The sequence below is a fragment of the Diospyros lotus genome, chromosome 12 (assembly GCF_014633365.1).
Source record: "Diospyros lotus cultivar Yz01 chromosome 12, ASM1463336v1, whole genome shotgun sequence".
In the NCBI taxonomy this organism is placed as follows: Eukaryota; Viridiplantae; Streptophyta; class Magnoliopsida; order Ericales; family Ebenaceae; genus Diospyros; species Diospyros lotus.
The window spans coordinates 1,016,948-1,031,563 of record NC_068349.1 but is presented as its reverse complement, the minus strand read 5'-3'; the positions used below and the strand labels follow the sequence as shown (position 1 = coordinate 1,031,563).

The 14,616-nt window shown below is 37.8% G+C and overlaps 2 protein-coding genes across 2 annotated transcripts; both read right to left on the bottom strand.

The window, feature by feature from the left end:
• Positions 1 to 6,691: 6,691 nt before the first annotated feature.
• On the bottom strand, positions 6,692 to 8,450 carry LOC127813955 (UPF0481 protein At3g47200-like). The gene is made up of 2 exons (XM_052355112.1): positions 7,850 to 8,450; positions 6,692 to 7,770 (listed from the first exon to the last, which is right to left on the bottom strand). The coding sequence occupies exons 1-2, from the start codon at positions 8,384 to 8,386 to the stop codon at positions 7,000 to 7,002; spliced, it is 1,308 nt and encodes a 435-aa protein (XP_052211072.1). The 5' UTR covers positions 8,387 to 8,450; the 3' UTR covers positions 6,692 to 6,999.
• A 1,431-nt stretch (positions 8,451 to 9,881) lies between these two features.
• On the bottom strand, positions 9,882 to 12,354 carry LOC127786758 (UPF0481 protein At3g47200-like). The gene is made up of 2 exons (XM_052314405.1): positions 11,729 to 12,354; positions 9,882 to 10,599 (listed from the first exon to the last, which is right to left on the bottom strand). Exons 1-2 carry the CDS (start codon positions 12,293 to 12,295, stop codon positions 9,886 to 9,888), a joined length of 1,281 nt encoding a protein of 426 aa, XP_052170365.1. The 5' UTR covers positions 12,296 to 12,354; the 3' UTR covers positions 9,882 to 9,885.
• Between the last annotated feature and the right edge of the window lie 2,262 nt (positions 12,355 to 14,616).

The window sequence follows — 14,616 nt, the reverse complement described above, 5'->3', positions numbered from 1 at the left end:
TGATAGAAATACATCTTAATTGCAAAAATATAATCATAAACTAAAATATATATTTTCTAGAACACAAATATAAACTAAATTATATATATACAAAAAAAATATTGTTTAATTAGAGAATCACATTTTCTATCATATGTAAATAAAAAATAAAACTTATCTAAATATAAGTTAAATATATATATATTTATATAGAATATATATGTGAAAGATATTTTCCAAAATAAATATAAATAAAAGCAATATATACATAAGGAAATATTTTCTAAAAATAAACACATTATTATGATTAACGAAGACTCTGTTAACTAATACTAGATACAATAATAAATTTATAATTGTAGATGAGTGTCTATTGCGAGATTCTAGTCTTTAGGATGTCTACACAAAATAGAAGACGATCAAGGGTTTAAAGTGTCTCTTGTGTGGGCCGTTAAATGCTTAAGTCAACTTTTGAAAGATTATGTAACGTTCAGAGATTTTGGAGACGATAATAATTATTAAATTATGATATTTGAGGTGAGTATTGAATATTCGAGAATTTAAGGTAATCAAATAATAATAAAAATAATACCATTAATAATAGAAATCATAAAAATAGTAAGAATAATACTAATAAGAGAGATAATAATGATAATAATAATAATAATGATAATAATAACAACAATAATAACAATAATAGGGATAATGCTAATAATAATAGTAAATGTGTAAATTATATTAACTTAACTTAAATTAATGAATTAATATATAAATATATATATATAGGTATAGGTGCGCAGGGGGCATTTTGGTCCAAAAGGTGAAATCGCTCACCCCGGGTGCCCCCACACCCCGGGCCGATAGAATGTGAAGGGGTTAATCATGGTGACCCATCCGGACGTAGTGGTTAGACCCGGGCTCGCTGCACACAAGGAGCCTTCCCCTTTGGAGGAAACTCCCACACTGTCGCTGACGAGACTCGATCCTCGGTCTCGGTCCAAGATTCACCACGGGAGGCACTTTGTGCCCCCCTTCTTAACCAACTAGGCTGCCCATGCGGGCTGCGCAGGTGGCATTTTGTTGTTAAAATCAAAGGAGAAAGAGAGGGAGTTCAAGCATTATATATATATGTGATATGGTGTGTGGGGGGGGGGGGGACACGTGGCATGCTGAGGGCCGCCCAAATTGCCTTGGCCACCAAGCTCCTTCGTTGTGTCATTTTTAAGGCCAATTCGGCCATTTCAGAAGCCCAATTCGGGCAAAATAAAGGTAAAAAATAGAGAAAAAATAGGAGAGGAACGAGAGAAATAAAGGAGAAGAATGAGGGGGCGCACGGCAGCTGAGGAATAGAAGAAAAAAGAGAAGAAAGGTGAAGAGGTTAAGGGGTTTTTGAGGTTATTGAGTGTTTAAAAATATTTTGATAAGTGGATTAGATTACTGGAGGTGTTATATATGCTATATACAAATCATAGATTTTTCACGGTTAGATTATGTTGATTATACGGTTAAATTTAATCAATTTGAGCCGTTAACTTGTTATTTTATGTAGAACGTTTTACTTCGCATCGGGAGCGTAGAAAAGTCAAGAATCAACCGTTTTCAGGCAAGCTCCTAACCCTCTCCTCATGTTTTTCATTTCCTACGAGAGTCTTCGTTATTTTTGATATTTTAAACCCTCCCTCACCGTGACTCGGTTCCACGTATCAATAATATTAATTCGCGTGGTAACCGCTTTATGACGTATATTTTATTAATGGGTTTATTGTTAATGGATTAAGTTAAACAGTGATATCATGGTGTCGTTCATTTCGACCGTCACGGAGTCTCGTATCGCTCTGCTTCCCTTGGGAATGATGCCGAACCTATTAGGGCTAGGTTTTTAGAAGTGTTGATTATGGTTTAATAGGGTTATGTTAATAATTTATTATGAATGTGGAGATAGCCTCCTATGTATGAGAAGAGATGAGAATAAGAACGATATAATGGTGTTTATGTTTTCATGGAGAAAGTTTGTGAAATGATAAGCTTAAAGTGACTAAGTATTGTGTTATCGACTTGTGTCTCTAAGGGTATGGGGTACAAAGTCACTGACTGTCGAACGTGGGTCGTGGCAGTTGATGGCTGGATGTATCGGTCTCAGTCATCAGCTGATACGATAAGCGTTAGACGGGCCAAAGGAGCTAGTACTTCCAGATTCCCGTCTTGATTGTGTGCATAGCATGATGTGTGTGTTGCATATAGAGATTGAGTTGCATTCATTTGGGGACATGCTTTGTGTGTGACGGGATGTGTGAGTATCTGCATGACCCGGTTGGTCTAGAGCTAACCCGGGTTTTTTAAGTGAGCCGATGCATTTAGAACATTCCGCATGTGTGTATTCCTATGTGGGCATAGCATGGCCTGATGTTTGGTTTATGAGGGTATTGTCATCACGTTTATGCTACAAAAGCCGTTGCATTTCTTAATTATTGCACTACATGGTGAGAATGTGTCGCTATAGGTGACGAGTATGGGGCGTGGACGTGGCCACGGTAAGACCTTGGGGTGAGACCCACGACGGCGTGATTCATGACGTGGCCATGGTAAGACCTTGGGGTGAGACCCACAGCGACGTGGTCCACGATAAGATCTTAGGGTGAGACCTACAGCGACAATAAGACCCTAGAGTGAGACTCACGGCAACATAAAGACCTTGGGGTGAGACCCACGACAGCAGATTATGATGTGAGCGACAGGAATGGACATGTAAAGAAAATGGTATGAAGGTAGCTTATAAAAGACTGCTAACAAGTTTGTGTGTTGGACTTGGGTGCCAGTGTGTGTTTTATGTGGACCCCAAGGACCATTTATGTGAGATTTATTATATGTTGTGTATCTAGAAATAGGATAGGTATTGGGGATGGCATGACATAGCGTTGCATTGGCATGAATTGCATGGGGTGTCATGAGAATAGTCCTATATGTATCCTCTAGCTTTCTTTCTAGAGCTTGCTGAGTCTCGAGACTCACGTTTGCTTTCCATCATTCCAGGTAAGAGAAACGCCTGTGATAGCAGGTACGTTCAGCGGGGTTTGGGTCCAGCCCGTCATGTTATGGTAGCAATTATATAGCTCTCCCAAAACTAGATCATGGGTGTCATTGTGCTTGTGTTAAGATTAATGTTTTATGTTTGAGATATATGTGTATTTTGTAAGTCTAATGGGCTCACGATAATCAGCTGTATAAAGACGATTATGAGATGTTATATAAAAAAAAGATTATGATTTAAATAAGGGTTGTTTGTGAGTTGTAGTTGTGTTATTGTTCGGTATCATTTTAGTAATAACCATCTCACGGATCCTCTATGCGAGCGAAGGCTCTGGGAGGTGAGTCGTTACAGATTATATAGAAATAATTAAAATATAATTTAAGTGAAGTTTTGCTCATATTCCAATCGAAGAAATCACTTTCTACTTATAAAGATCGAGACTATCATATGAATGACCATCCGAGTTATTTGGGATTGCCTGTTACAGATTCCCAAGCAAAGATCTTGGAGGCTAATTGATGTGTTCTTGGACTTGAAAAAGCCTCTCGGGGCACCTAGAAGGGACCTTGAGAGGATTTTTCGAGGTACTTGTGAATGGCCTCTGAGAGATTTTTCCAAATATTGTTAATCTCTTAAACTTCATTCTTTAGGATTTCTCCTCTTGAACCTATCTTAAGCATGGATCTACTTTCACGGATAGAACATGTATCTCAAACAAAACCAAAGTTTGGAGAAATCTATTGGAAACCCATTTAAGTAAAAATGTAACACCCCAATTCCTGGGAGCGTTAACGTAACGTAAGATTCCGGGGATAAATTTTTTTTCAAACAAAAACCCATCACAAAAACCATTCCCCGAAGATCCCGTTGCACCTTCTCAGTATATCAACTATGAACCATTAATAAACCAAGACAGGTTCACCAACTCAAATGCGGAAGCTAAATCGAAACCTTAACAGGTCATAACCGAAACCACTTTATTTATATATAAAGTTGCACCAACGTTTACATGACGTTTTTAAAAGTAAATAACATAGCTGAAAAGACATAATGTAAACTATCCGTTAATCGCCGTCACTCCTCGACGATTTCTTTCCCTTTTGCACCGCTGCCTTCACTTGGAACGTTTGAATATTTCAGGGACAAAGTCCAAATTAGATGATGAATCATCTAAGTGAGAGTTCAAAACACATTTTTCATGAATAATGCAAGATATGAAATAAACCAATATACCCGGTAAGCCCTAGCTTAAGAGAATTCCCACGCGCTTAACCCTACCACGGGAAAAGAGCAATCTCTCTAAAAGCTATGCCACCACACCGACTCGACGACATGACGACGCGACGCGATTCTAGCTTAAATGGGGCTGCCAACGCATCTCACAAGAATACGTTCCCACCTTAAGCATCCAGGAACCACCATACAATCCCAACTCCAAAATTTCACATGGACCACCTAGTCGTCCTAGTGCAACTTCCTTGGCCAAACGGCCTGGCACGGAAATCAAGGCGGCTATCCTGACATGCACACCTAGCATCAAATACCCCTATTATTCTGTCACGCCCTTGGAGAATTACGGCTACACTATCCAGACAACATCCTAGGCTGACATCCCACATGAACAACACAGTATGGACCACCTAGTCGTCCTAGTGCAACTTCCCTGACCAAACGGTCTGGCACAGAAACCAAGGCGGCTATCCTGACCTGCACACCAGCATCAGATACCCCTATTATTCCGTCACGCCCTTGGAGAATTATGGCTACACTATCCAGACAACATCCGAAGCTGATATTCCATACGTACACATAAAACTCAAGACAATGCCACAATTCACAATTCAATGCATCGTATAAACAACATTTATAAAATGCAATGCACAGTTCAAAACGTTTAGGGACAAACCTCCCTCATAAATCCAATCGTCACCGGTTACCATTTTAATGCACAAAATCATTTTGCATGAAATCACCATATGTTCAGATAGAACAAGCACAATAAATCAAGTTTCGGGGGCAAACACTCACAACTTAAAACCAAGTTTTTCGGTAGAACACTTATCTTGAACGAAACTCAGAACACCTCGAATCTTGTGCCTAACCTTAATTTTCGTGCAACTCCTCAAGTCTTTTAACGAAACCACCTCCTTACAGGTCCTCATGCGCTGCCTAAGTGCTCTACGCGTGTGATGCCTCGCGTATGCTTTAAAAACCCTTTATTCACTAAACCCGAAACACTCTCGTCTAGCACAAATGTATCACAACTTCGAATGAGAGAATACTTAGCCTTGAGCCCCTATTTCTATGTTTAGGAAACTTAGCCACCAAGAAATATATATTCTGCAATCATTTCAAATCTTTCAAAATCTTTTCCAATTATTCCAAATCTTCTAATATTTTCTATAATCATTCCAAATTTTTTGATATCTTTTGCAATCATTCCAAAATCTTCTAAGATTCTCTGCAATCATTGTAAATCTTCTATAATCATTCCAAATCTTCTAATATCTTTTGTAATCATTCCAAAATCTTCTAAGATTCTCTGCAATCATTGTAAATCTTCTATAATCATTCCAAATCTTCTAATATCTTTTGTAATCATTCCAAAATCTTCTAAGATTCCCTGCAATCATTGTAAATTTTCTATAATCATTCCAAATCTTCTAATATCTTTTATATAATCATTTCAAAATCTTGTAAGATCTTCTGCAATCATTGTTATCCAAATCAAATCTTTTCTTATCCAATCAAATTTTATACAAATCTTATCCTTAAAGTCATCATGAGCCTTTATCTTATCTCTAACGTCATCATGAGACTTCATCCTTATCTCTAAAGTCATTTATGAAGTTTTTTTCTGAATCTCCCAAATGCCCCTAGTAAAAAGATTTCAAGAATTACACTTTGGCCCGAACTTTTGGATAATTGCACTTAGACCCTTTTCAACATGGTCCCCGGGCTAATTTTTAATTGCATTTTAGTCCCTAAAAAATGGACTAATTGCCCTAATATCCCTAATTTTTAGGTAAATTACACTTTTACCCCAACCTCAAAAATTACGATTTTGCCCTTGGCTCAAAAACTGAACTTCTCTTTAAAGACCTTTATAACCCTTTGAAATATCCTAAAACATTCTCTTTAAAATTCCAAAAAAATATCGTTTCGATCTCCCTCTGTCAATTTCGAAAAAATTGCACTTAGGCCCGAATCTTTGTTTTAGCTACAAACCCTTTTGTTTCTTCCAAAAACTACTGAAGGGTTACTCTATATGCCAAATATGAACTTCATCGGGGTTCCATTGACTTCTCGGATGCCCCGTACGATAATTCGGTATTTCAACCTAAATCACAATTGCCTTTTTTTAGCTGTACCGGGAACCGTTCCTGATCCAACTTCTTTTGATGCCTAAAATCATAATTCGTATTACTTGTTGATACTATACCATTTTCCTTGGCTATCTAGGGTTCAGGGTACTCCCTCTGACTAATTCGATCGTCCAAAGTTGTGTTAGTGTACCCTATAGTCTTATTTTCCACAAAGTCCATTTATGCCCTTCATCAAATATTATTTATGACCTCAAATCATTCTCGGGTATTACAAAAAATATTTAATTAATTAAATTTAATATCTAATATCTTAATATTTAATAAATTAATTAAAACTTGACACATCATATAAGGCCCATTAAGCTTCAAAACACTATTCTTCATAGAATCACAAACACAACCTCGTTCAAACAGCTCGCCCTAGACCTTGGGCAACCCAATATTAGACAACACTGTATGTATACATATATATGTGTGTGTGTATATGTATACACACACTCAACACTCAAAACCATCACAATAATAAAATCATGGTTTTATTCGTAACTTAATTACTGGCTTTTTTTTAATGTAAATTTAACCATAAAAATTAAGATTGATAATAAGATCTCATTATTTTTTTCTTTTATTTTTGGGAAAAAGTTTATCTTGTTTAGGAGATATCACTCATTTACCCTTATGATAACTCATGACGGCGTAGGAAGCCTCCATTGCAGTGAGGACGAAGATGATGATGGCGGCAAGGGTAGAGATAATGGCCCACGGATGCTTCAGATAGGTTCCATATAGGATGCCCCAGCATTTGTTGACATATCTACTGCTGTACTTAACCATGGCAGCACACACCTCCTGAAGCTGTTTGTCATTCCGATCGAACGTCAAGTCCTTGGACATCCTATTAAACAATTCAGCGGCGTCGGCGTCGCTGCCAGTGAGGTTGCGCAGGATCCTTTTGTCTCTTAGGAGGCCGATGTCCTTGCCATCGTCGATGATTCGATCCATGAAACAGATGAAGGAAATGATTTCATGGCCAGCACCGACGTGGCAACACTCGAACGCTATGAGGTTGAGGAACATTGATTCGGTGTCGTCATCAATTGCGATCTCAGGGAGACTCAGGGTTCCGGGGAAGCCGAAGGATATGTCCCTAAGGCTATTGGTCTTGCTTTTCCTGAAGCGGATGCCGGCCTCACCCAGCTCCATGGCCGAGCGGAGGACACTGTAGGCGCTAGTGTTTACTCCCGAGTCATGGTTGCTGCCCTTTTCAACGTCGTGATGTTTGCCGGGTTTGTGACCAGCTGGTATGTAAATCAGGCTCTTGCGGCAAAGGTCTAGCACGTGCAGGGTATTGCCGCTAGTACTAGTAGGATCGTGTTTATAAGCATCACGTAGACAGAACTTGATTATCATCTCCTTCAACAACTTAAAGATCTCTCCCTGCGCAAGACTTGGGCGAGTTCAATTACTAACTAAGCAAACACTACTGAGCTGATGGTAATTATATGTTTATATATACCTTGGCCTTCCCCGTTGCGATGACACTGAGCTCCAGTAAAAGCTGCATCGGCAACTGATTTTCCAGTAACAGCATATCGCTGTTGATTAGCGGCATGACACAGACATTCCCATGGTCGCTGAAGATGGGGTCATCCTGGGGATAACCAAGATCACCAAATAATTGCGAAGACTTCGGGGAGGCCAGTATTTCAAGCATGAAACATCCGTCCAAGATCATCAGCTGCACGAATTCCTTGGTGTTGTCTTGGCCTTGCCATTTAGGGTCTAGTGAATCGTACGAGCCCTGCAGCTCTTGCGCCACACGCGCCACGCACTTGGAGATTTCGTCTTGAGTTTTCCGGGTTCTACTTAGGAATTGGCGGAGAGCGCGTTGCTTGTGAGCCTCCATCGGCATCAGGTCACGCTCGCCGTGATGGTACGGCCCGAACGACACCAACTTGGGCTGGAAGGCTTCTTTTTTACGCTGTAAGATGTGGGGAGGGACTCTGTAGATGGAACTCTTCTTCAAGTGCTGCTGGTCTTGGCAGCCCGGCATTGGAGTATCACGGCTTTGCTTGTTCGGAATTTCTCCCTTTGCTAGCTAGCTGAGGAGCCGAGTAACGGTGTGTCTGGACTGTGGACACCATAAGAGTTTCTGCATACAATATTAATACTACGAGGATCAGAAACCAAGAAGCACCTATTCTTTCCCACTTCGCCAAGGAACCAAAATTACTTTAGTCGATGCTCTCTCATGACTCAGGACCAACGTTAATCAGTCCCCCACCTCTCTCTCTCTCTCTCTCTCTCTCTCTCTCGTGTTTCATGCATGAAAGTGACAGTTCGATTGACGGAGAATCTGTTGGATACACTGCAATTATGTGTGCTAATCTTCTGTGACACATAATCTCAAACTTAAATATTTAAATAATATTTTTATATATAAATAATCATCGCATCAAATAAAGATATATATATTTAAAAGGAAAAATAATTCAATTCTTTTTTTGTCAATTTGTAATTTCATATCATTTTAATTTTGTCAGTGAAGTCCAAATTGGCTCAACATTATCCAATATGTAAAATTAATTTAGAGGAGATGTATTGTGTCATATAATAATAATTGTCAAACTCACATGTATATATAATTAAAAAAATATAATTTATTACACATAATCTGATTGCTATTTTTCTATTTCTCTTCTTTTTTATATATATTTTTTTCATTTTTTTACTTATGTGTACATATGAATCCCTCATATATTATTATTATATGACATCTAGTACCCTAACTCAATATGAACACATTCTCTCTAAATTAATTTTATATATTGAAAAAATTGCAATCAATTTGAACCTACTTGTAAAATTAAAAGTATTGGATAAAATTATAAATTCATGATTGGATTATTTTCATAACTAGCCCTATTTAAAATGTTATTTGGACATAAAATTTTAATAATTTATGTGTTACTCAATATTAATGATCAAAAAATTATCTATAATTATTCACTAAATGGTGATTAATCACTATGCAATTGTAATGGTAATTTTTAATTATTAATATTGAATGTGAAAAAATATCAAAATTTTATGTTCAAATAATATTTCCCCATACATACTAGATGGCAATTCAGTAGAGAATCTAAACCAAGATTAATTGCGAAAACCATTCAAATTGGGGTTCATGTGGTTGAATTTTTTAGGTATTGTGTCTCATGTCTCTTGTAACTTGGTAATATCCGATCGTATAGATGATAAATTTAATGTTTTAAGTTCTACATTCTTCTCAAAGTACCTTTTTATACAAAGGATATTTTCTAAAATTAAACTTGTTTTACGGAAGAAAAAATACAAAGAAAATCACAATAAATTATGTTCACAAAGTAACGTTTTATTTAACACAAAAAAAAAATCAATTAAAAGAAAATTAACATTATTGTCAAACAGACATGATGCATTTATCATATCTTATTTTTAACATCAAAATAATTTTATTAGTTAATTAAATGACTCAAAACACAATACATCAATTTAGTATTAATTGGACCACAATTATTTACCCATGACATCGTAGACAGTCGACACTGTAGCCAGGGCAAAGAGGACGACGGCGGCGACCACAGAAACAATCGCCCATGGGCTTCTAAAGTAAGTATGAATCAACATGGCGCGCCATTTATGCCACGGCTTCTTCCAGTACGAATTGATGCTCATAGTCACCATGTTAAGGTCGCTGGAGGAATCCATCATCAAATCCTTCGACATTGTATTGAACAAATTGGCCGCAGCCTTGTCAGTGCCGGCGACGTTGTGGATGATCCCTTTGGAGCTTAGCAGGCTGATGTCGCGATCGTGGTCGATAATGTTGTCCATGAAGCAAATGAACGAAGTAATGGCGTGGCCGGCTCCAACATGGCACCTCTCGAATGCAATGAGGTTTAGGAAGGTTGATTCGGTGGTGTCGTCGACAACAAATTTGGGGAGACTCAGGACACCGCCGTCGAAGGAGATGTCCCTAAGGCTTTCGCTTTTACTCTTCCTGAAGCGGATGCCGGCTTCACGCAACTCCGTGGCTGAGCGGACGACGGTGGTACTGTCGTGTCCCTGGCTGTCCTTTGGCTTGGTTGATTTGGGGGGCTTGGGCCCCTTGTAGAGCAAGCTCTTGCGATAGAGGTCTAGGATGTGGAGGCGTTTGCCCATTTTTGAGCCATGAGCGCCATGGCCACAGAATTCGAGTATCAACTTGTTCAAAGTCTCCATGTCATCCTGGGTGAACCATGCAAGTTTAATTAAATAAAATAAATATTGCATTATTAACCCAAACGTTATTTGAACACTGAGTTGTCAAACTCTTGGTGATATTTGTTAATATATTATATATGCAAGAGCATTATTAAAAATGTCATAATTTAGCGTATAAATAGCTTTTTTATTATAATATCATAATGCAAGAAATACTTAAAAAGAATTAAGATGTGACTGTGCACCTATATATTTGTATAAATTTTGTTAAATGAAATATTCAAAGAGTATTATTGAAATTTAAAAAATTTTGACAGAGAGCTTCAAAGGGTATTTTTTAATTTGTTGTATTGAATTTTGTAATACTGTTATACTTATAAACTAAATAAAAAGCTAACTTTGATACGATAAGATAAATGGATACAACACAAAATGAAAACGAAAAAGTAATTTTTTTAAAAAAAATAGAAAATAAAAAAGCAGAGAAAACATGTAAATAAAAAATATATTGGGACATTTTTGTAAATATAATGTTTAATATAGAAAATTATATATAAAAAATTAATATGTAATATATAATTTTTATATAATATATAATATAAAAAATTTCCTATATTTTTATATTATATAATATAAAAAAAAAATTCCTTCTTCAATCTCTTAATGGACCGAAACGTACTTTTGATATTTTTTAAATTGCAATATGGTTTCAAAATATTTTTCAAATTATAAAAACGGCTAAGAGTTTTTTTTTCTCTACTTTTCTATATAAGAAATGTTACAAAAATAGCGAAACCACACTTCCAATGTATTTTTATGGTTACATTTGTTTTTATATGAAACATTTTATTATCATATTTTGGTAACATTATCTTTAAAGGGGGCAAGGGATTATATTTACAATAAAGTTATGATAATTAATATATTTGATTTAAAAGTCATAATAAATTATTAATTGATAATTTAACTCTTTAATTAAGAATGGAGAGATAGAATTTACTTCTAACTCTTTGATTAAGAAAACATATTTTAATAATGAATTATTTATGATAAATTAAATCTTAGCATTTTATTTTTAATTAAAAATTTAAAATTTAATAAACATAAACTTTGATGTTACTAAGCGAGAGAAATCAGATTTGTCTATTTATACCTCAGCATATTCTTCAATACCTTTGAGTTTGAATAACACGAGCATCGGCAATTGATTCTCCAACAATAACATGTCTCGCCTGATAAACGGCATAGCATAAAGCTTTCCATGAGGGCCAAATATGGGATCATTATTAGAATAATCACTCTCAAACTCGGGTGACGTCGCCCGTAATATTTCTAGCATGAAACACCCATCCACAATCATTAGCTGCACAAATTTTTTAGTATTGTTTTGCCACTTGCGCTCAAGCGAGTCGTATGAATCCTTGAGCTCTTGCGCCACTTCAACCATGGAGTCGAAGATTGTGCCCAGAGACACCGGGGATCTATGGAGGAAATTGAGGAGAGTGCGTTCCTTGTGATCCTCCATGGACTTTAGGTGAGGCTTCCCGTGGTGGTAGGGCCCGAACGATACTGCTTGGGGCTCGTAGGCTTCCTTCTTGAGGTCGGAGATGAGGGGAGGGAGCTTGTAGATGGACCGCTTCGTCCAGCACTGCTCTTCTTGGCTTTGAGCATTGCCGAGGTTGTCGAGTTTAGCGTTGATGTCGATCACCCACTTGCTCATCTCTCCGCTTGCTCTTAATGTCGTCGGCTCAGTCACTCAGCTTTGTGTCTATAAAGGAAGTGGCCGCCTGGCAGTTTGTGGAGCACTTGGTGTGCAGAAGTTGGGGTTATAAAGAGAGAAGCCTATATTCCTGACTTGCAATGCCGATAGTTATACAGCAACTGCATGTTCTTTGCTTTCTTGTGCATTTACCGTTCAAGCAGAGCAGAGAAGCCTAAGCCTTTATTCCATTAATTATTGTCATTGAATCACAGGTTTGATTTAACAATCAGCCTATAATATATTTTATTGGAACATAGAAGGCTTCACCTTAAATCGTTCTATTATAGTGGAATTTTTCCTTTCACTTGAACCCTGACAGCACAGATTCTCTCTCACCCAATTAAGAAAGAAATAATTTTTTATTGCTTTAGCTTCCCATCCTCTCCTCTCTTTCATGTTCACTGGCCAATCGCTTGACACAGCCCCGCCGTATGGCCGAGACATGGGATTGCAATTTCAGATCAATCTGTATCTCTTTTAAGAGCCCAGATCAGATCTGCTGTCCCGTGGCTGTCCTCTTTCCTGTCCATCTAATGAAAGTCAGTCATACCACTCATTTTTAAATAGTGATTTTTAAAAAAAAAATATAAAATTAAACAAAAAAATTATAAATGACATATATATTAATTATATATGTATTATTATTTGATTTTATATTTTTTTATTTGATTTTATAACTTTTGTTAAAAAATCACTATTTAAAAATGGGTGATGTAGCTAATTTTCAATAGATGGATAAGGAAGGGAACAGCCACTAGGGACAGCGGATCTGGGTTCCTCCGACTGGCCCTGATAGCCTGTGGGCTGAGCTGGCCTGTGTGAACAGCTCATTGCCCATTGATACTTCAATGACCCAGCCCAATATTGAAGAGCCTATGGGCTAGGCACCGCTGCCGTCTGCGAGTTCTGGCATTCCATCATCGCCTCTTTCGCCGCCTTGGCCTCCACATCGGAGAAACCCTGGTTCTTTCTCTACGGCCAGAACAACATCTTTTTCCAGAACGGTTAATGATAACAAAATCATATACTTTTCATTTTTTTTTAATTTTATTAATTTAATTTTTTTTTTTTTTTTAGATTTGACGCTATTACTCACGCAGCGCTGCTTGGCCCATTCTATCAATTCACTTTTTATCAATAAAATGGTAAAATATGAAAAAACCCTTTAATGTTATCATGTTATTATGTAACCGGTCATCCTAGAGAATGACCGGTTGCCAAGCCTATGGAGGTGGATTTGAATAAAATAAAATAAAAAAAAAAGAAGAGTAAATGACATGACAGCTCCGTTTGGACAATAATGAATGACCGATCTCCGATGAAGATCACCTCCAACATCAAAATACCCCTAAATTATCATTCACTTGCTGCCATTAAAATAAGATCGAGCAGATGAACAAATGCTAATTCATGTAAATATGAATCTTTGCGGGTTCGTTTGAGAAGCTCGGCGCCACTGGCGAGGAGTCCTTGATTACAGGAATCTAGGGAATTCCCTTCAACAACAGCCCCTTTGTTACAGTTTCCATTTATATGATCGCTGGAAATGCTTCCACTCCACTCATCTTCATTCCCTTCCCTTCCCTTCCCGTCCCTGTCCCCATCCCTTCATCTACTGGTAATGTTGCGGCAACGTTCCACACTTCTTTCAGTGCTCTTGCCTTCAAGGTTGCCGCCCCGCGCAATGCTGCACCCAAGGCATCTTCATTTCATTCATTTTCATTGGGTTGCACTCACTGCCTGTCTACATCTTAATTTTGTGATTAGGGATCGTGTCTGAATTCTATACCTGTAGCTGCAGCGGCAGTAAGAGTGGTGATATAGCCGCAAGACCGGACATTAATGGCCTCCGGCAACGCGGCCGCTGCCAGGGACTCACCGGCCACTCATTATGCCGGTTCCCTCGTACTATGCGATCGGACGGCGACGCATCTTCGGCCATGGCGAAGCTTAAAGCCACGGCCAAGAAGACAGTGGAGTATGCGGCAGACGTTTCAGCCACGACCGTCGACGGCGGTAACAACCCACGTGATGAGGTCAGAGAAGACGAAGGGTCGCGGCTTTCACCGCCGTCAGTGCATCGGTTTCCGCTGTCAACCGCCATTAAGCTTTTCGGTAAGTTTTGTTAATTCTTTACGCATATACAGTAATTAAACAACTTTAAACGGAAAAAACCCAAGTTCCTAAAACCATAAGCTCTAATATCATATGTAAGCAATAATATTATCCTAGTGCATAGCTCAAGTGATTGATAAGTAATTCATTGAGATTAGTACCGA

Coding starts and splice junctions, on each gene's coding strand:
- LOC127813955 (XM_052355112.1), bottom strand. CDS start 8,386: ATGCCGGGCTGCCAAGACCAGCAGCACTTGAAGAAGAGTTCCATCTAC. Junction 7,771..7,849: donor TCGCAACGGGGAAGGCCAAG/GTATATATAAAC, acceptor AGTCTTGCGCAG/GGAGAGATCTTTAAGTTGTT.
- LOC127786758 (XM_052314405.1), bottom strand. CDS start 12,295: ATGAGCAAGTGGGTGATCGACATCAACGCTAAACTCGACAACCTCGGC. Junction 10,600..11,728: donor GTATTGAAGAATATGCTGAG/GTATAAATAGAC, acceptor TGGTTCACCCAG/GATGACATGGAGACTTTGAA.